The sequence below is a fragment of the Chiloscyllium plagiosum genome, unplaced genomic scaffold (assembly GCF_037043375.1).
Source record: "Chiloscyllium plagiosum isolate Xiang-an unplaced genomic scaffold, Cpla_swu_hap1 HiC_scaffold_1, whole genome shotgun sequence".
Taxonomy (NCBI): domain Eukaryota; kingdom Metazoa; phylum Chordata; class Chondrichthyes; order Orectolobiformes; family Hemiscylliidae; genus Chiloscyllium; species Chiloscyllium plagiosum.
The window spans coordinates 74090039-74112592 of record NW_028270139.1 but is presented as its reverse complement, the minus strand read 5'-3'; the positions used below and the strand labels follow the sequence as shown (position 1 = coordinate 74112592).

Below are 22554 nucleotides of genomic sequence, written 5' to 3'. Positions count from 1 at the left end.
AATTGCGAGACATTACCTCCTCCACATAAGGCCATGCTGACTATCTCTAATAAATCCATTATTTTCCAAATGTGAGAAATCCTATCACTAAGAATCTTCTCCATAAATTTCCTTACCACTGATGTAAGGCTCACTGGCCCATAATTTCTTGAATTATCCCTGTTGCTCTTCTTAAACAAAGAAACAACATCGTCTATCCTCCAATCTTCTGAGACTTCATCTGTGGCTAAAGAGGATACAACGATTTTTGTCAAGCCCTCAGTAATGTCCTCCTTTGCCTCCCACAGTATGGTGGGATAGATGCCACCAGGCCCAAGGAACTTGTCTACCTTAATGTTTTCCAACACCTTCTCCTTCTTAGTATTGACAGGCCCTAGAATGTCAACATACCCCTCCTTCATCTTACCATCTACATCCTTCTCCTTGGTAACTACCAGTGCAATGTAGTCATTAAATACCTCACCCACTTTCTCTGGCTCCATGCATAAATTCCTCTTTTGTCCTTGAATGGACCTACCTTTTCCTGAACTATCCTTTTCCTCCCAATATCTGTATAAAATGCCTTGGGATTCTCCTTAATCCTACTTGCCAATGACATTGCATGGCCACTTTTAGCCATCCTTATTCCTTGTTTAAATTCTTTTCAGTTTCCTTTTTTTTAAGAAGGTATGTTTATTGAAAAAAATCTTTCTTTAATTATAAAATTACAAAAATATGAAAATATAATATTATAACAACAAAAACAACAATAAACAATAAACCAACTATATACTACTCTACAAAAGAACTCACAACTATGCTTATTACAGATCAATAAATAAATAAGTAAATAAATAATGTCGCTCAGCATAACAAGACCTCAGCTCTCAACCTTCGAGAGCATCAATTATTAAACTCACGTTTGCTCAAAATTATTCCTCTCAGGAAATTAGGCTTATTAAACCAAACCACCATGGCTTGACAAAAGCCCTAATTAAATGGCGGACAGATCTGCTTCCAAATAATTCAAAAAGGGCTGCCATGTTTTATAAAATTGTCAGTTTTGTGGTGCACCATGTTTGCAAGAAAGTTCAAAGGAATGTGTTCCAAAATTAAGTTATGCCACCCGATAGACCCGAGGGGTAGGGGGAGGGGGAGGCGGGGGTGTTCTCAGAAATGCAGCGCATCAGAATGTTCTTCCTCACACAAAAATTAAGGATGCTGAAAAGCTTTTGCCCATGTACATCTAAAAGAGATAAATTCGGCAAACCCAGGAGAAGAGAAATCGGGTCCACCTTGACTTCGGTCCCCAAGACCCTCTCTATTACTCCTGCCACAGCGCTCCAATATGTACGGAGCCTGTGGCAGGACGACAGACAATGAGTGAGGGTACCCGTATTCATTTTACATTTGGGGCACATTGATGACACAGCTGGCTTAAATTTTGCAAGACAATTTGGGGCCAGATGAGCCTATGAAGGGCTGCATAGCACGGGTCCTATTACATATTGAAAACTTCCTCGCATTCTTACAAATGTCCTCCCAAGTTGTCGGAGTGATCTCCATCCCTAGGGGCAGCATGGTGGCTCAGTGGTTAGCACTGCTGCCTCACAGCACCAGGGTCCCAGGTTCGATTCCAGCCTTAGGTGACTATCTGTGTGAAGTTTGCACATTCTCCCTGTGTCTGTGTGGGTTTCCTCCGGGTGCTCTGGTTTCCTCCCACAGTCACAAAGATGTGCAGGTTAGGTGAATTGGCCATGCTAAATTGCCCGTAATGTTAGGTACATTAGTCAGAGGGAAATGGGTCTGGGTGGGTTACTCTTCGGAGGGTCGGTGTGGACTGGTTGGGCCGAACGGCCTGTTTCCACACTGTAGGGAATCTAATCTAACTGTCTCTCCCAAACCTCCCATAATCGCTCATTATCACCCGAGGAACCTCCATCCAACAAATGATAGAGAGTACTCACTGAAAGAGTGCTCTTAGCCTGAATCCTGTATCATTTATATTCCTCAATGGCCTTGTCTGATTTCAGTTTCCTAAAGCTTATACTTACCTCTCTTTTCTTTTTGACTAAGAAGAACATCTTTCCAAAGCATCATCCCTCCTTATTGTAATAACTGTCTTGTTAATTACTTATGTGACACCACCTTCTTTTTCACATCCTTCCTTATTCTACCTGAAGACCCTATACCCCGGAATGTTGAGTTGCCAGTCCTGCCCCTCCCTCAATTATGTCTCTGTGATGACAGCAACATTGTAATTCCACATGTCAGTCCATGTCCTTTATTCATCTGCGTCATCTATAATACTCCTAGCATTAAAGTAGCAACCATTCAACCTCACCTTACTTTCTTGAAACTCAGCATGTCTGAATTCCCTCTGCTTTGATTTCTTTATTAAAATATGATTTTGATCTGTTTGTATCTGTTTAAGCATCTTGATATTTCTACTAAATGTCCTGTATAAATATTTTATTATCGTCAGTACATCTTATCTTATTGGGTATACTGGCAATACAGTGGAGCAAGATCAGAAACATTTGCCTTTGAGATTCACAGTCATAGCTCTAATTTACCTTATAAGTCACAGTCAGAAGTTTATAATTCTCACAAAAGGCATAGGAGGCTTTTTTCTGGAGGATTGTGTCAGTATAACGTGATGGAAGATCACATTTACCTTTGCAAACTTTAAACCCTCTGAGTAAAATACCTCAGAGACAATAATTATTTTGACTTCATTTAAAAGCTATTATAAACAGCATCAACATTTGTTTGAGCTGTATTAAGAAAACGCTAAACTTTTCGATGTCTCAAATTCACTGAAACATGAATGACAGTGCATTGATTATAGGAGTTGGGAGGTCATGTTGCGACTGTTCAGCACACTGGTTAAACCACTTTTGGAATATTGCATTCAGTTCTGGTCTTCCAGCTATATTAAGGATGTTGTGAAACTTGAAAGGGTTCAAAAATGATTTATAAGGATGTTGCTGGGACTGGAGGGTTTGAGCTATAGGGGAGAGGCTGAGTAGGCTGGGGATGTTTCCCCTAGAGCACTGGAGGCTGAGGGGTGACCTTATAGAGGTTCAGAAAATCATGACAGGCATATTAAGGTTGAATAGCCATGGTCTTTTCCCCAGGTGAGGGAGTCCAAAATTGGAGGGCATAGAGGTGAGAGGGGAAAGGTTTAAAAGGGACCTAAAGGGTAGCTTTTTCACGCAGAGAGTGGTGCTTATATGGAATGAGCTGTCAGAGGAAGCGGTGGAGGCTAGTACAATTCTAACATTTACAAGGGTATGTAAATAGGAAGGGTTTAGAGGAATATGGGCCAAATGCTGGCAAATGGGATTAGATTAATTTAGGTTATCAGGTTGGCATGGACAAATGGGACCAAAGGGTCTGTTTCCGTGCTATACATCTCTATGACTCTATGACACATTAAGTTGACATTGGGTGAAAAAGGAATTGAGGTTGGAGGTATGAAAGAGGTGGAGCCGAGTGTTGAAGTCAGAAATGAAACCAGGAAGAGAAAGTCGCCGCTTAGCTTTCCGCAGTTTAGTATTGGCTGAGTGAAAGCTGCTGAGAAAGAACAACAATGTCAAACAAAACTTCACCTCCTCTAAACCAAGAACCTGCACCAACTCCGCAGCAAGTAAGTAAAGAGATGATTAATATCACATCGAGTAAAGCACAGGTCTGAAATTGCTTGTGAAGTCTACTCAGAGGTAAGTGTAACTGCAGCAGAATTTCATACTATTTATTTCTCGAGAACAAGTAGCGTTTTTTAAACATTGAACAAGATGGGTGAAACTTCAATCTCTCCGCCATGCTGAAAGGAAAGAAAGTCAAGGGCAAGAAGGTGGTCCCACCCGCTTCCGTCTTTGGGAGAAACGTGAGGTGAAAAAGGTTGTGAACCCCCTCTATTCGAGAAGAGGGAGCAAGCACTTCGGAATTGGTCGGGGTATCCAGTACAAGAGGGACCTGGGGTAGTCTGTGAAATGGTCTCGGCGTGTGCGGCTTCAGTGTTAAAGGGCCACTGTGTCCCAGCACCTGAAGGTGCCCCCAGCAATGAAGCAGTTCACTCAGGACCTGGACACACAGCTCTTCAGGCTGGTCCATAAATACCGGCCTGAGACCAGGCTGGAGAAGCAGCAGCCGCTGTTAGTCGGAGCAGGAGTGAACACTCTCACCGCTGCGGGAGAAACCTCAGCTGGAGAGCGGCGATCCAGTGGGGCTGGTTGTGGTGCCGCCTGCTCTCTGCTGAAAGGTGGGTGGGTGGGTGGGGGTCCTTACTGCACTGTCAAAGGCAGAGCCAGGGTCGGGCATCTGGTGGCACCCTGTCTTGTACCTGGCTCGGATCAGCCCTGAGGAGAAGCGAACAGTGACCAAACTGATGGAGACGGGACGGACAAACTGCAAGAAACGGCTTGATCAGGTTCATGGTCAGTGGCGCGAAGGTATTCTGGGCTCGGACTGCGAAACTGAGCAAGGCCAAGGCGAGGGTACTGACAACTAACCTGGGCTCACTCAGTGCGCAGTCAGCTCGTTGTGTTTATAAGGAACTGTAAAACTGATCTTTTAAAAACAAAACATGAATGTCAACGCGTCTGTTGCAGCATGAAGTAGATCTTAATCAAAAGAAATAATTTTTAAAGTTTTCCACTTCACAGATCAAATTTCACGTTTGCAGCTCTGTGTATGTATCCTCAGCCATTGCATCATACTAGATATGCAGGAATTACCAGTCAGGTTCTGCATTACTATGTATTTTAACTATGTATTTATTCACATAGCACCATAAAGCTTTAAGCTAGGAGGGACTAAAACTCGGACTTTAGAGTTGGGCAAAGGAAATATTGATGAAATAATAAGAGAATATGTTAGGTGAACATAATTGGAATTGTCTGTTCACGCAAAAAGTGGAAGCTGAAGTCAGCTGAATGGGCAAACTTATTTAGGATTGAAAAGCTGTAGCAATATATTTCCTTAATTATTAGCCATCTACCATGAGGCATTCATTGCAGGTAGTTACCATCAGCTCTAATAAAATACAGACTACATGGTACTCCATTGAATTTGTAATATTGGGCAGAATCTTACTTTTTTTGGTTAAGTCTGAATGACTTTGCCTTTTCACCTCATCCTATCTTACCAAACTTGCCATATTAATTACTTACTCGACCCTATATTGTCTCTCTGACATCAGATTTTTGGCCTCATCTTAATATTCCCACTTTGCGATCAGAGACATACACCCAGCTCATGAACTCAGCCAGATTACACCTCTTCACTTGCTAAGCAGGCCAAAGAACTACTGATGACATATAACATCCCAAACAGATCATGGATGAAGCTGGGAGTAAACCTTCTCAAAGGAACTGAGTATCTTGTCATCATAGACTAATATACTGACTACTTGCACATAGACAACACCAGAAGTCACACAACACCAGGTTATGGTCCAACAGGTTTATTGTAATCAGGTGAAGTATTGGTGTCATGTGACTTCTGACTTTGTCCACCCCCGTCCAACATTGGCACTTCCGGTTCATACTTTCACATGGACCAGCTCAATTCAGTGACTACCAGTGCGATTGTTGATGCCAAAAAACACACGTGTTCACACTTCTAATGTACTACACATTGTGATGAGATCCTGTGGCTTGCAATTCACAAGTGAAGAGTTCAATTGTTTCACAATAGATTAGGAATTTCAACACCACATGTCAGCTCCACACTATCCTTGATCAAATGGAAAGGCTGAGGTGGCAGTGACAATGACAAAAGGGTCATAATGAAATTATACAAATACAAGGCAATCCTCAAGTGAAGAAACACTAACAGCATGGAAAATCATCCAGACCAAAGGCTAGGATCATGTCACACATACACTGTTTTTCCAATAGCAACCAAAATGATTGCTGTCCAAAGTAGTAACAGGCAAGAATGACAAAAGTCAAAGTGAAACAGCAGAAAGCCAAATTTCATTTTGATAAACTGCCAAGCCGCTGTCAGAATTGAGCATTGGAGAGTCAATCAGGGTACAGACATTAAATGCTGTCAGCAAGAGTCAGTCCAAGTGGTAACTTAGGATCTTCAATAGGTAGTTGTTATTTGTACACAGCAGATGTGAACAGCCAGACATACAACTTCAACACAGGTGTATAAACCGAACTGAAGAACATGGTCCTTCAATGTAAGCGGCAATCAGGAAGTTGTGAACTCTCCACCTGCACAGACGATGGATCAACCATCAAACCCAGAGTCCCATGGCACCTCATCAACAGAAATGGAACAACAGCAGTTACTGTGGCAACAAGTGACATGGAAATGACAGGTTGCAGAGAAGGACATCACCCTGATGAACTGTCAATGACATCACGTACTCATACCTTTTAAGAGACTGGCATAATTTAAAAGCCATGTGTACAATGCAAATTCTGAGACCGATGAGATTAACAAACTGCTAGTACATGAGAACAATTGTAACCTGGGCAACTCACAGTGTAAATGATAATCAATTCTATTTTAGTTTTTCTTTTATGAGATGGGGAATGGTTGGGCTAGAAATGAAATACTGTCGTTCTTGGTTTGTCACAGATATGTGACTCCTACCATGAGGCATTCACTTCACTGGCATCTTATAGACAGTAAAGATAGAGTACAGACAACATAATATTCCATTGAAATCATTGACACCAATGGTTTGCTCCATGGTGTAATTTCTCCGTATACTTCCAAGTTACAAGACAGGAGACCATGTAATGTTAAAAAATTAAATTGTTGGAGATCCAAGATGGTAGCGATCTGAGTGGTCTGCTGTGCTGGGCTCTGTGCCATGCCCCCAGGCAAGGTGGACCTTTACCCCTCCCCCCTCACCAACCACCCCCAGGAGAAAAAAACAGCGAATTTAAACTTGCTGAATGTCTGGAGCTGCTAAAACTGTGGTGTGACAGCTTTAAGGCCAGAATGAAATCGAATAAAGGAAAGGGGCCTAAAGGAGTACAGCAAATAGAGCACTTCCCTACTAAGTTGGGGGGTGTCTGCAGCCAGTGCTCAAACTCCTGTGGCGGCCGCTTTGGATCTAATGGGACTGCAGCATTTACTCTCGGAGTTTGGCAAACTCTGAGAGAAGATTGAAGCAGCAGTAGAATCATTATCTACCATGCTGAAAAAAGCATGAGCAGGAAATTCAATTGTTGGACCCAAACAGTAGAGGCAGTAGAGAAGAGGACTGCGGCATTGGAGACCGTGGCGAAGGTTTCGGGAGGTAGGATCCGAGCACCGGAAGACCAGGTTCGGGTCCTTCAGGAACAAGTCGACGACCTGGAGAATAAAAATAGAAGAAAAACTTACAGTTTGTGGGTCTTCAGGAACTCGAGGAAGGCGAGGACCTTGTCAGCTTCCTGGAGAAGTGGCTCCCGAAGTCCTTAGGGCTGGAGTTGGAGTCGGGCCTGTTGTTTATAGAGTGGGCCCACTGGATCACAATGCGCAGGTCCGAGTCAGATCTGCGCCCCCGCCCGATCCTAGTGCAATTCCTGTATTATAAAGAAAAACAGTTAGTAATTGAACAGCAAGAAGAGTGGGAAGAAATTCACAGGCTTTAATGTACAAAGGCTCGAGAATAATATTTTTTCAGGACTTCTCGGGAGCCCTAATTAAGAAGAGAAGGGCATTTGATGGAGTTAAGAAAGAATTAAGGAACCTGAAAATTCAGTATTCCTTGAGGTACACGACCGTGTTGCGTTTCGCTTATGGAGGGACAGTATATAACTTTGAAGCTGCAGAAAAGGCGAAGGACTTTGTGAATTCTCTGAATTAAAGGAGTTGAGTCAGGATGGGAGGGGAGGGGCATCATTACGGATAATTGTATGGGTTTTTTGAAATTTCTTTATTACCCCTTTTTTTCTCTTGTCTCTCCCCTTTTTTTGTGGTTATTGGCTTTACACATATCGCCTTGATGTAAAACCAGAATTATTTCATATATTGATTGGTTGGGTATTATCTGGGGCCTGTTTTCTTTACTGTTGTCGTTTTGCTTTTGTATTGGGCGTGGATATATCTGTGGTTAAGATGAGAGGGAGGGGGGATGGGCATCCATTGTTAACTCTCTGATTGTAATTAACAGGTTTTCCTCATCTGTGAATTGCCTGGGCCTAGGGCATGGCCTCAGCGAGAGGGAGTTGGGACGGTAACAAGGATTGGGAGAAGTGCCCGCTATGGGCAAGGGGGAAGATCTCTAGTGAATTAGGGATTATTTGGGTGTTTGCTTCAGTTAAATGTAGGGATTAGTTTTTAAGTTGTAGTAGTTTTTATAGGAATAGTTTTTAGACTTCATAGAATTAATGTCTTTGACTCTCGTAACACCTCAGATAAGCCTCCTCCTCTTGGGAAGCCGCGGGCTGCATTGGACGAACATGGCAAGTGATTTATTCAGGTGGTGCACCTGAAATGTAAAAGAGAGCCACTGCCCCATTAAAAGAAGAAAGGTGCTGCCAAGCCTCAGGAAGAAAAGGGTGGTCATCACCCTACTGCAAGAGGTGCATTTAACTGACAAGGAACATCTGAAACTGCAGCGGGGGGGTTAAGACAGGGTATTCTTATCCTCCTCCAGCTGTAAGAGTAGAGGAGTGGCTATATTGGTAAGAAGGAACCTCCCTTTTCAGGTAACTGAGCAAATTAAGGACGAACATGGACATTCATCATTCTTAAAGCTCTAATTCATTGAGTATGGCATCTTGAATGTGTATTGTCTCCCGGCGCACCCTCTTAAATTTCTAATTGATGCAGTTGATTAATTAATGAATCTTAGGGTGTGCCTCACAATCATAGGAGGGGGATTTTAATTGCCTAATAGATCCCAAGGTTGACAGGGTGCCAAGGGGCCCAGCAGGTACACCTGTGCAGTCTAAGCAGTTGGTGGACATGTGTGAGGAGTTGGGACTAGTGGATGTGTGGAGGCATCTCCACCCTAATGGAGGAGACTTTACTTTCTACTGCAATCTACACAAGTGCCATACGGAAATTAACATGTTTTTTAATGCCAACTGATGGTTTGGTCAGAACATTGGTGTGCAAAGTTGGGAATATAGCTATCTTGGACCATGCACCAGTGTATTTAGATGTTAAAATCAAGGGTGGTGGAATGGATGCAGGGCACTGGCGCATGGACCCATTCCTGTTAAGGGATAGCAAATTTGTTGAGTACGTCAGAAGAGAGTTCAGGGCCTTTTCGGATATCAACTCAGGTTGTAATCCAGCAATACTTTGGGAGGCCACTAAGGCATATCTACGAGACCTGATCATTTCATATTCAGCGACTTGAAGGAGGCAGAGGGAGGAACAACAATGGATGCTGGAGACCTGGCTGCAGATAGCTGAGGAAGCATATTATTAACAGGCCCTCTTTGGTCAAGCTGTAGCAGGTCACAGCCCTCTGGGCAGCTCTTGACTCATTGCACACACAAGTGGCAAAAAAAGAGGTCTCCTTTGCTAAACAGGAAGTGCAGGAAGCAATAAGGCATCTCCAGGGTGGCAAAGCACCGGGGCCAGATAGATTCCCAAGTGAATTCTATAAGGAATTCATAAATGTGTTGGTGGAGCCACTTCTGGGGATCTATAGCTATTCATATACACAGTATTGTCTGCCGCCTTCTCTATGGGAGGTTAATATCACCCACATTTTAAAGAAGGGGAAAGACCCTGAAGAATGTGCCTCATACAGACCAATTTCAATGTTGAATGTAGATTTTAAAATCCTATCCAAGATGCTGGCTCTAAGATTGGAAAAGATCCTGCCCCGTATTATAAAAGAAGATCAGATGGGTTTTGTTAAGGACCATTGCTCCTCCAACAATATCAGGAGGGTACTGAACATAGTGCAGGTATGCCAGCAAAGATTGATCCCGGGTCTCGTGGTCTCCCGAGACGCAGAAAAGGTGTTTGACCAGGTAGAATGGCCGTACCTGTTTGGGGTCCTAGAGCGCTTTGGTCTGGGGGGATCCTTTGCCAGATGGGTTGCAGTATTGTAAAATGATCCTAAGATGGCAGTCATTACAAATGGCACTAAGTCAGGTACTCTTAATATTGGGAGAGGTAATTGACAGGGGTTATTCCCACCGCTGTTATTCACCTTGGCAATTGAGCTGTTAGCCAAGGCTATCAGGAGGGATCCTGAAATAGTGGCGCCAAGGGAGGGAATGCGGTAGCATAAGATCACGACGTTCCTTTGTTCTTGGCCAATCTGGGGAAGTCCATTCCTCGATTGATTCAAACATTTAATTTATTTGGCAGTTTCTTGGGCTACAGGATTAACTTTACAAAATCGGAAGCCATGCCGGTGGGGGGATTAGTGGAGGTGCCTAATCTGAAGGATGGAATGCACTTCCTGTTTAGATGGTTGTCGAAAGGTTTATTGTATTTGGGAATTTTCATTACCCCTTCCTTCCACCAACTGTATAAAGCTAACTATGTACAACTATTCGAGAGGATAAAACAGGATTTGCAGCGGTGGGAGGGGTTACTGAGATCGTGGTTGAGCCCAATAGCCCTGATTAAAATGAATATTCTTCCCCGCCTGCTGTGCCCCGCGAGATGCTCCTGTTGTTACTATCCAGATGAGTGTTACGTAGGTTCAGTGGCTGGTTAGGGTCTAATATTTGGTGTACAGGCACCCTCTAATTAAATTTACCAAATTGCAGCCTTTGCAGGTGAGAGAGGGGTGGATCTTCCAGACTTGAAGAAATATCAGATAAGCGCTTTGTTAGCATATGTTAATGCTGGGTACAGGGGGATTCGGAGTCGATTTGGCTTGATGTTGAAGCTTTGCAGTTGAGAAGTCCCCTAGTTAATCTATTATTTATGGATAAGATGAAACCTGTGACAGAGCAGTGTAAGAATCCAGTCATTTTAAATACAGTGAAAGCCTGGAGGATAATGATGCAAGATGAGGGCACTTGGTCTTAGATCTCACTGTTTACCCCGTTGGTGGGAGTCCAAGGGTTTAAACCTGTGGCAATGAATTCCGGCTTTAAGTTATAGGAGAATAAGGGAATCTATTTCCTAGGAGATTTATTCTAGGGGGAAGTCTGGATATCATTTAGCCAGTTAAGTCAGAAATATTGATTGTCTAATAGGGACCTTTTCTGGTACTTTAAGATAAGGGATTATATGCACAGGAAGACCAAGCTCCTGGCTCAGTGTTACAAGTCAGACGTGGAAAAAAGTGTACAGGTGCTCTTTTAGTCAGTATAATCATAGTCATAGAGTCATAGAGATGTACAGCATGGAAACAGACCCTTCGTTCCAATCCGTCCATGCTGACCAGATATCCCAACCCAAACTAGTCCCACCTGCCAGCACCCAGCCCATATCCCTCCAAACCCTTCCTATTCATATACCCATCGAAATGCCTTTTAAATGTTGCAATTGTACCAGCCTCCACCACTTCCTCTGGCAGCTCATTCCATGCACGTACCACCCTCTGTGTGAAAAAGTTGCCCCTTAGGTCTCTTTTATATCTTCCCCTCTCACCCTAAACCTATGTCTTCTAGTTCTGGACTCCTTGATCCCATGGAAAAGACTTTGTCTATTTATCCTATCCATGCCCCTCAAGATTTTGTAAACCTCAATTAGGTCACCCCTCAATCTCCGATACTCCAGGGAAAACAGCCCCAGCCTGTTCAACCTCTACCTATAGCTCAAATCCTCCAACTCTGGCAACATCCTTGTAAATCTTTTCTGAACCCTTTCAAGCTTCACAACATTTTTCCAATAAGCAGGAGACCAGAATTGCACACAATATTCCAACAGTGGCCTAACCAATGACCTGTACAGCCGCAATATGACGTCCTAACCTCTGTACGCAATACTCTGACCAATAAAAGAAAGCATACCAAACACCTTCTTTACTATCCTGTCTACCTGCGACCCCACTTTCAAGGAGCTATGAACCTGCACTCCAAGGTCTCTTTGTTCAGCAACACTCCCGAGCATCTTACCATTAAGTGTATAAGTCCTGCTAAAATATTGCTTTCCCAAAATACAGCACCTCACATTTATCTAAATTAAACTCCATCTGCCACTTCTCGGCCCATCTGATCAAGATCCTGTTGTAATCTGAGGTAACCTTCTTCACTGTCCACTACACCTCCAATTTTGGTGTCATCTGCAAATTTACTAACTGTGTCTCTTATGTTCACATCCAAATCATTTACATAAATGACAAAAGGTAGTGGACCCAAGCACCAATCCTTGTGGCACTCCACTGGTCACAGGCCTCCAGTCTGAAAAACAACCCTCCACCAGCACCTTCTGTCTTCTACCTTGGAGCCAGTTCTATATCCAAATGGATAGTTCTCCCTGTATTCCATGAGATCTAACCTTGCTAACCAGTCTCCCATGGGGAACCTTGTCGACTGCCTTACTGAAGTCCATATAGATCACATCTACCGCTCTGCCCTCATCAATCTTCTTTGTTATTTCTTCAAAAATCTCAATCAAGTTTGTGAGACATGATTTCCCACACAAAAAGCCATGTTGACTATCCCTCATCAGTCCTTGCCTTTCCAAATACATGTACATCCTGTCCCTCAGGATTCCTTCCAACAACTTGCCTAATACCGACATCAGGCTCACTGGTCTACAGTTCCCTGGCATGTCCTTACCACTCTTCTTAAACAGTGGCACCACGTTAGCCAACTTCTTGTATCATTTACAGAAAGGTCGTGCCTTAGGGGATGTGGAAAGACTCTGTAGGATGTGGAATCAAGTGCTAGGAGAGGATATCTCATCGGAGGTATGGGAAGATATATGGAGAAATGTAAGGAAAATTTCAGTATGCAACAGAGCGCAGGCCATGCAATTGAAGATCTTACACAGGGCTCATATGGCACCAGAGTGGCTAGCTAAGTTCAAGAGAGGAGTATCATCAGGGTGTTTCAAATGTAAAATTAGTATAGGCACTCTCACACACTGCTTCTGGTCACGTTGTATGATCCACAGATACTAGAGTGCTATAATAGGGGAGTTAAAGAATAGAAGTTAATGTGGATCTGATATTTTTTGTTCTGGGGTTGCCAAATTTGCCCTCTCTGGGGGAAGACGGGAAGAGACTGTGTAACATTCTTATCCACTGTGTGAGGAAGAACATTTTAGTGAAGTGGATGTCAGAAAAACCACTAGGTCTTATGGGGTGGCGTAGGCTGGTGATGGAACATCTTCCCCAAGACCACCTCACAAATATGGCGCACCACAAAACGGAGCAGTTTTACAAGATGTGGCGGCCCTTTCTAAATTATATTGACGCAGACTTATCAGCAAATTAACTAGGGCCACGGTATAGCTGTTGGAATCGGTATGGGTGCCCGTGGTGTGCTGGGAGGGGGAGGCTGGGGGAGAAAGAATACGGGTACAATGTTGGGTGCTCCCAGGGATGGGAGTTTCAATGGAGGTGTGATGACTGAAATAGAATAAAGTAGTGAGATATAATTTAATTTAATTTGAATTCAGTTTAATTTAATTTTTATTTAATTTGTTTGTAGTTTAGTTTAAGTTGGAATAGTAGGTTGTTCACTGCTAATAATATCGTGATATTACTTTGTTGTACTGTTTCTATTTTTCTGTTTTTTGCTATTATTCTTTTTTTGTGTATAGATGTTTTGTAAAAGATTTAAAAAGGTTTCTAATAAAAATATTTCTAAAAAGAAATAAATTGTACTATCTCTCTGGACATTAATGTAATGTTAAAGAATTAAACTGTACTTATCTTTGTGTGTGGGGGGGGGATCGATATTCATGCGGAAACGTGGATGACTCTCACTTCACTTGGTCAGCCATTTACTACTACTCTCGTGTTATTATCAAATTAAATTCTCATTCAGGCCCTTCCATTCAGAAATGCTTTCATAGCCATCCCCCAAAACTAGGGCAAATCACACCTACATTATCTTGGGGAATCATAGAGTCAGGAAATAGTTTGCATAACAATTCCCCGGGATTATGGCATTTACATCTCTGAGGATGCTCTCATTCTACCATTGTGCCTGGGTAACATATGGTTATGGAGGCGAAGGGAGAATGGCCAGAGTACCTGTAAGCATTACCAACTGACCTTTATAAAGGGGATGTGTTTTCTTTGATCGGGGCCTCTTTTGACTCAACTTTTCACGCCTGTGAAGAGGGTCACTGGGGGGTCACCTAGCTTGTACAGACTTTAATAAATTCTAACTGTTTGCAGAAGTTGGTGTGTGCGAATTGCATCTCGTGTGTGAAACCTCGGGAAAAGAACCTAACAACAATAGGTCCATGAATTTACTTTTCTGGGGAAATCCAAAATTAATTGCAATGTCCCCTTCTTTCATCAGAAAATACGCACTTTTAAAAATAAATTTGAATTATTAACACTGTCCAAAAATACTACCGGATGGTGGGGAAATCACAGTTCTAGCAGGATGGAGAACGAGGACGTTCTCCCACAATTTCAATAGTTGTCAGATAAATACACAGTAAGGAATGCAATAAAATGGTTCTCCAAAAGCTGGACAGAAGTGAGTGTAGAGCTGGACAGAAGTGGGTGTAGATCTGTATCGGTTTGGAGCCCTAATTTAGAATAAGCTAACTAATGAGTATTGAAACTGATGACCAAGTACTACAGGATATGGAAATATTATCAGAGAAATGATTTAGTTAATTTTGTAGACAGGGTAGATAGAGATAAGCTTTTTCCCAGGGTGAAGGATTCAATAACAAGAGATCACGCTTTCAAGGTGAGAGGTGAAAAGTTTAAGGGGGTTACACACGGCAAGTACTTTACACAGAGGGTGGTAGGTGCTTGGAATGCATTTGCCAGTAGAGACAGGCACGGGTAGATTCATTTAAGATGCATCTGGACAGATGCGTGAGTAGGTGGGGAGCAGAGGGATACAGATCCTTAGGAATTGGGTGACAGGTTTAGACAATGGATTTGGATTGGCTCAGGCTTGGAGGGCCAAAGGGCCTGTACCTGGGCTGTAAGTTCTCTTTGTTCTTTGTTCCTTTTTTTATTATCCTCTTATTGATAGCTGTAATTGTAAAACAGTTCAATCATCAACAGAATTATGACTGATTAAGCAACTGACTTTGTATACACAGGATGGATATGTGAACGGACCTAATTATGAGAAAGTTGGCAAGATTATAATGGAATGCAAGAGTGAAAGCTTCTGGTACAGAGGCAAGTTTTATTTGCTTATTTTCTGATCATTTGTCACACCCTTTGTTGATCTTTTTCACTTTTGTCCATGTTTTTTGCAAATCTAAGCAGGTCAAAGTAACTATAATTCTATGAATAACCAGGTTAGAATGTACACTCCTCATTGGGATTACTGTGTAGATCTGTTTCATACAATTATTTTTACTGTGATTCTCTGGACTTTACACTATTGACCTTGCACCCTGTCATATTTACATAATCCACTGATCTCTGACAATAATTGTGGAGATATAGGGGGAAGATTTAGTTTTGTGACTTGTCAAAAGTGGAGGTGGGTTCTCTGGTTAACAGTTGGAAACTCTGGGCCACTGTGTGTTTGGTACATCAGTGGCAGTTTTCCTGCCCGAGTGTCAGCCTGATTGGCTTCCAGATGGACAGGAATACTGGAGAAGAGGTTGCAGGACGAACTGGATCCAATCTCTGACTTTGTGAAAGGGGCCAGCAGATTTTGATGAAAAGGAGGATCTAATTCCCAGAGCAGGGGGAGGTATTTGAACCTGCACAGGATGCAATTCCTCACTCTGGGGTGAGGAATTCTGCTGCTATATAGGATTTGGGAGTTGTTGAAATTCTGATCATGAATGATTTGGGAATAGGTGTGTTGCCAGTTAGTAATCCTTTTGCTCTTCATGTTTCACAAAGAGTGCTTCTGACCCTCTTCTTCACTTACTGCCATTAGCAAAGAAAGCTACCCAACCAGATAATTTGTTTTGCAGGATCAAATCTCAAGATTTCAACATCATAGAAACATAGGAAGTAAGAGGAGGAATAGGCCATTTGACCCTTTGAGCCTGCTCGTCTATTCAATATGGCCATATCTGAATATCCAACTCAGTATCCAATTCCTGCTTTCTTCACATACTGTTTGGTCTCTTTAGTCCTAAGAACTATGCCTTACTCCCTCTTGAAAACATGCAACATTTTGGCCTCAACTGCTTTCTGCAGCAGGGCATTCCACAGATTCACCAGCCTCTGTGTGAGGACATTTCTCCTAATTTCAATCCTAAATGGTCTATCCTAATAACCCTTGACTGAGACCTTTGGCTCTGGACCCCTTGCTCTTCAGGAACATCCTTCCTGCATTTAACCTGTCTGGTCCTGTTCAAATTTTATAGGTTACTTTGAGATCCTGCAATATTCTGTCAAACTCCAGTGAATATAGTCCTGTCCAGTCTCTCTACGTATGTCAGTCCTACCATAATAGGAATCGGTCTGGTAAACATTAGTTGCACTCTCTTCATTGCCAGAACATCCCACCTCAGATAAGGAGACCAATACTGCACACAATTCTCACCAAGGCAGTAAGACATCCCTGCTTCTGTACTTCAATTCTATCGCTTTGAAAACCAACATACCATTTGCTTGCTTCATCTGCATTCTTACTTTCAGAGGCTAGTTATGTGATAAATTTAAACTGTTAACTCGCCTCTGTGAGAGCAGGGTGGCTGTCTATCACTTAATTATACTGGGTAAAACTTAGAAGGTTACAACTAAGAGATGATTTCCTGAAACTTTCAGAACTTTTGCCCATTCACCCCCAACCTATCTGACCTACTCACCAATGCACACCCCCTCTCAGTTTTTAAAAAAAAATTCACTCATGGGATCTGGGAGTTGCTAGCTGGGCCAACATTTATTGCCTGTCCGTAGTTGCCCTTAAGCAGGTGATGGTGAACTTAGTTCTTAAACTGCTGCAGTTCATGTGTTACTTCCAGTTACAGCTGTCTTCCAGCCCTTTTGAGTTCTGTTCTACATGGGTTAAAATAAATCAAGTGTAAGAGTGATAGTCCCTCCGAATAAGGATAATACTTGAACATGCCAGGACTCTGCCTCTAGAGTCTTTTAACATAGACAGGCTGTTGCAGTGTAATTACCTCATGATTCTGAACAGGCCATCAATCTCCCTTGTGCTCACTCTTTGCCATCGGAACATTTGAAGTGCTTCCTGATTGTTAATCAAGCTGCTTGGCTGCATTATGGCACAGGTTGTCTGGCTATCATGTCCTGAGCAGTCACTTGAATCTTGAAGTTCTGGTTTAGAAGCAAGGACACTGGCATTGCCCCATAACCCCTCTTCTGATGTAAGGAAGAAATCTGAAGATAAAACAGGAAATTTCCTTCAAGCTCTTTCCCTCAGTCATGAAACATTAGCTCCCTGCACACATTGTATTTGGGATGATTATCCTTGATTGATGTTGGTTTTGACAGAATGGAATTTCACTGTTATGAATTTTCTTGTTTTCAGCTTTGCCATTATCTATTGCAAGTATGCTTGCTACTCAAGGATTGGTGTACAAAGGTAATATTACAAAGAAGTTATCAGTTCATAATGTTCTACTTAAATTAATCAGTTGAATAAAGTGGAGTTGAATCTCCAATGTGTTGTTTTGGCTTAACCACTGTATTTCTGGCAGATGATCCATAGAAATTCCAAGGAAATGGATGTAGATTTTGTTTTCACTCTTGATGAACACCATTTTAATATTACTTAACTTACAACAGTTCATTGACCTTTAGTGGGTTTTAAATCAGCTTAGCTATGACTTTTGGTGTCTGGGCTGATGTGTCAATCTCATTAGGAAATTTGTAGTGTGAATGAGCAGGGTACGTTACACAATGGCTGTTCAAGTAAGCAGATTGAAGAATCATCATTGAGGTATATAGAGGGCAAAAAATTTACCATTATATTAATTAGCATTAAAAACAGTTGGCAAGCTCAAAGAAGAGAGAGGTTTTCTCCTTTTAAGTGATGGGAACGTGAACATTTGTTAAGCAAAATTCTTTATTTTTTAGACTGAAAATTTTCAGTTTCCTTATAGTTTGAGGAAGCTACTTTCAAAACTTAAAGCTAATATACTCTTCTGCCAAATAAAAGACAATAATTGGTGGATTAAATTGGAATAATTTTTTCTATACCCTAAATAGGGATTCTTTCACCTTCAAAGAGGTTTGGGTCGATTCCTAAAGTCGCACGTAAGTTAATGATTTGTTTCACTGTATACATAGTAGTGAACTGTACATAGTAATGCTTGAAACTGCAAAATATAGAAAAGTATGTCAGAAAATTCAAATGATTTTAATTTGTGTAGCCCCATTACAGCACTATATTGAGTAGGTTACAATCTATGTGTGAGATTTCCTCTATGGTCTTGGCAAATTAAACTGGGAAAAATGTAGGTAGCAGCCTTTCATCTACATTGTTTCTTTCACCTCAGCCATTCTAAAACCTCCATTGCCTGCTGTTCCCAGTTAGTTGAACGGATTAGCAGCTGGGAATTGTGCTCCATGTTCTTTCTTTCTGTTTACTGCCTTGTTGATCATCCCTGGAGAAGGTGATGGTGAACCGTGGGTATGGTATTTTCAAAGATGACCACTCCAAGTACTTTGTGGTACTGGCCACCTCTACCAGTATGAGGTAGTTTGCTGCTACCAATCCACCTTGTCTTTGTTTTGGTTTAGATCTTATCTCATGGTTAGCAGGAGAGAATACCTCCCTCCTCATTATCACTGTAACATCTTTCAACTAGCTAAATGTTCACGATATCTACACTCTTCCATTTCTGGTCCTCGACATGTTTTCAATTTTAACTACTACACCATTGTCAGCTGTGTTTTCAACAACTGAGGCCCTAAGCTCAGGCATTTATTTCCTGAAGCGTAACGCCTTGTTAGCTGACTGTCTACTTTCAAAATTCTCCTTAAAACTAACTCTTTGATTAAGCTTTTGGTCATCTGTCCAGATATCTCTGTTTAGAGCTTGGTACAGAATCGTTAGGTAGCAAGGTAGGTGAGGTCCGAAACAAACACTTTGTGTTGGTATTCACTAAAAAGAAGGAATTGGTGGAGATAATCTCAGGGGAGGGTGAGTCGAGTTTCTAAGCCAAGTTGCTATTAAAACCAAAGCGGCATTGTGCATCTTAAAAAATATTTAGGTAGATAAGTCTAAGGGTCCTGATGGGATCTGTCCCAGAATATTGAGGGAGGCAAGGTAACAAATTACTGATGTTATGAAGATGTGGGTGTACTGTACCTCTAAGAGAGTTAAAAACTACCTGACTACACCAAGTGTTCTGAATAAGATATAATACAACCTTTTGGTCCAGCAGCTAATGTGGCTGGTTGCCAAGAGACAAAAACAAATTTGAATTGGGACAATCAGTTTAAATAATACCCCCAAATAAACTAAACTCCAATCAAGCTTGAATTTAACGCATTGACAATATTAAAAGCTAATGACACAATCCGATGCTTTGGGGTATAAGATTGGGAAAATTTGAACAGTTGAGGGAGAAGAACCAAGCCACCAGCATGTACAGACTGCCTGAAAAATAGCTCCCTTAAAGGTACCTTTATCTATCAGTGACTTGTGATACTCCTGGGGTCTAATTCTGGGAATTACAGGATTAATTAAGTCTCACATTGGTGGTAGGCAAATTGTTGAAAAAGATTCTCAGGGACAAGATCTATACCCATTTAGGAGCAAAAACTTATTAGTGATAGACAGTATGGTTTTTTGCACAGGAGGGCATGCCTCATTAACTTGGTTGAGTTTTTTGAGGAGGTGACGAAGATGATTGATGAGGGAAAAACCAGTTGATGTTGTCTACTACCTTTGATAGGGTCCCTCTTGGCAGACTGGTACAAAAGGTGACATCACATGGTATCAGGGGTGAGCTAGCAAAATGGATACAGAACTGGCTTAGTCATAGGAGACAGAGGGTAGCAGTGGAAGGATGCTTTTCGGAATGGAGCGTTGTTCCACAGGGAGCAGTGTTGGGACCTCTGCTGTTCGTGATCTATATAAACGATTTGGGGGAAAATGTAGCTGGTCTAATTAGTAAGTTGTCGGACAACACAAAGATTAATGGAGTTGCAGAACATGAGGAGGATTGTCAGAGGATACAGCAGGATATAAATCAATTGGAAGCATGGGCAGAAAAAAATGGCAGATGGAGTTTAATCAGGACAAATATGAGGTGTTGCATTTTGGAAGGTCAGGTACAGGTGGAAATTATACAGTGAATGGCAGAATCCATAGGAATATTGATATTCAGAGGGAGCTGGGTGTGCAGGTCCACAGATCACTGAAGGTGGCAGTGCAGGTAGAAAAGATAGTTAAAAAGGCTTCTGGCATGCTTCCTTTCATTGGAAGAATAGTATTGAGTATAAGGATAGACAAGCTATGCTGCAGCTTTATAGAACTTTAGTTAGACCACACTTGGAACATTGCATACGGTTCTGGTCATCACACTACCAGAAGGATTTGGAGTGGGTACAGAAAAGGTTTACCAGGCGTTGCCTGAGAGATTTTAGCTATGAAGAAATGTTGGCTCGACTGAGTTCGTTTTCACTGGAACACTGGAGGTGGAAGGGCAAACTCATAGATGTTTATAAGATTGTGAATGGCATAGATAGAGTGGAAAGAATGGTGCTTTTTCCCCAGGGTGGAGGGGTTAGTTAATAGGGGACAGGTTCAAGGTGCGGAGGTGGCGGGGGGGGGGGGGGGGTGGGGGTGGTAGGCGGGAGAGGGTGTGTGTGTGTTTAAAAGAGATGTGCGAGACACGTTTTTCACACAAAGGATGGTGAGTGCCTGGAACATGCTGCCAGAGGAGGTGGTGGAAGCAGACACAATAGCAGCATTCAAGAAGCACCTGGATGAATACATGAAAAGAAAGGGAATAGAGGAATGTGGATTCTGTAAGTGAAGACAATTTTAGTATGGAAGGGCAAAACGTGGCGGCATAGAGTTGGAGGGGTGAAGAGCCTGTTCCTGTGCTGTATTGTTCTTTATTCTTGCTGTCATTCCTGTTAACCACCTCAGCAAATAGTAAAATTGATGTATAAATGTTAAGCTGTCATTGTTATAGTTTGCAATGGTGCAGTTGAGAGATTGGGAATTCACCTCTCAAACACAACATCAAGGTGATGAACAGTTTTACTCAGTTTAAGTCCTCTCAGTCAATGAGCATACGTCAGACTGCCACTTCCCAGCATTGTGTAAGGTAGCAGTTCTGAAGGGTTTGATGTTCATGTTACAGTGACCCGGTTCTTTCTACTAATGTCAGACACTGTGTGGATTCAGAGAATGTTTATTAGGATAATCACTGGTATGGAGGGATTGTCTTATAGCAAGAATTAAACAGATTGGGACTCTACTGACTGGAGTTTAGAAGAATGAGAGGTAATCTCATTGAAATACATACTGGACCATTTTTAAGGGGCTTGACAGGGTAAATTCTTAGAGAATGTTTCCCTTCATGGGAGAGTCTAGGACTAGAAAGTATAGTCTCAGAATAAAGGAGGTGTTAATTTGAGACTGAGATAAGGACAAATTTCTTCTCTCAGAGGGTTGTGAGTCTTTGGAACTCCTTGCCACAGACAGCCCCCAGAATCTTTGTGTATATTTAAAGCTGAGATGGATACATCCCTGATCATTAGGGGAATCATGGGTTGCTTTGAAAGGGCAGGAAAGTGGATGTGGGGAATGTCGGATCAGCCATGATCCATTTGAATAGCGGAACAGGGTTGAAGGGCCAAACAGCCTAGTCCAGTTCCTATTTCTCATGGTCTTCTGGACTTATGGGTGGAAACAAGGAGCTCTATTCTTGCTTGTGGAGGGAGCAGGTGTACCTACACCAGGTCACTAAGATGCTAGTGACTGTGCCTGACTAACAGTGCCTTTGTATTTTGTTTGGCAGTTGCTGGAGTTCTTGGTTTTGTGGTTGGAAAAATCTCTTATGTGGGAGCTTGTCGTCAAAAGTTTCAAAATGCAGGCTTTCCCCCTTTTGGAACTTCATTTCCTTATGGATTTAGAAACTTCCCTTTTGGGTAAGTAATGTTCCATAAGTTTATCCACATAAAGCATTTTAGCATATTTAATTATAACCTTTCAGTAATGCCATCGGATTGATACTTAGAACTTTTGTTATCAAACTGTTCAGACGTCTTGGCTTCAGAAGTTGTGATTTGGTGTCCTGCCGTGTTCAGATTTTTAAAATCTGCATTATTTGTTTCCTGTGATGCTTTGCTGTTTTTATGTTTTCACTTAAATATTTTCATTTTCTTTTTCAACTTCTATTTGCTACTCTTCTGTATATCCATCCTTGCCATTTGTTTTCCTTTATGGATCTTTGCTATTTTCTTCTTGTTCTTAAATGTTCCTGACACACTTGAGAAACTTAAGGAAATGAAGAAACTGTTGGACTAATTATGTGTTTCTCAATGATGTGTGACTGGAGTAAAATTAAAATTGGCAGGAAACATTTGAGTATTTTCCTTGATGTATAACAGAAATAGAAAATAACCAACTGAAAACAAAATGAAAC

The 22554-nt window shown here is 41.9% G+C and overlaps 2 protein-coding genes and 1 pseudogene across 7 annotated transcripts in view; 2 read left to right on the top strand and 1 right to left on the bottom strand.

Moving 5' to 3' along the window:
• The window catches only part of LOC122555690 (PGAP2-interacting protein-like), a 166171-nt gene extending 158469 nt beyond the window's left edge, over window positions 1–7702 (bottom strand). Inside the window, exon 1 of the mRNA XM_087988008.1 lies at window positions 7336–7702. The gene's annotated coding sequence lies outside the window, so the exon portion shown is untranslated. The remainder of the gene's footprint in view (window positions 1–7335) is intronic.
• ociad2 (OCIA domain containing 2) overlaps window positions 3490–22554 on the top strand; it is a 33557-nt gene continuing 14492 nt past the window's right edge. For all 6 annotated transcript variants that reach the window (XR_015757422.1, XR_015757420.1, XM_043691190.2 and 3 more), the window contains exons 1-5: window positions 3490–3631; window positions 15109–15190; window positions 17475–17528; window positions 18155–18202; window positions 21928–22057. Coding sequence is in view for 4 of the 6 variants with exons in the window: in XM_043691190.2 (XP_043547125.1) it covers window positions 3575–3631; window positions 15109–15190; window positions 17475–17528; window positions 18155–18202; window positions 21928–22057 (371 nt within the window). In the remaining 2 variants the exon portion in view is untranslated. The remainder of the gene's footprint in view (window positions 3632–15108; window positions 15191–17474; window positions 17529–18154; window positions 18203–21927; window positions 22058–22554) is intronic.
• On the top strand, window positions 3716–6242 carry LOC148152143 (large ribosomal subunit protein eL8 pseudogene; annotated as a pseudogene).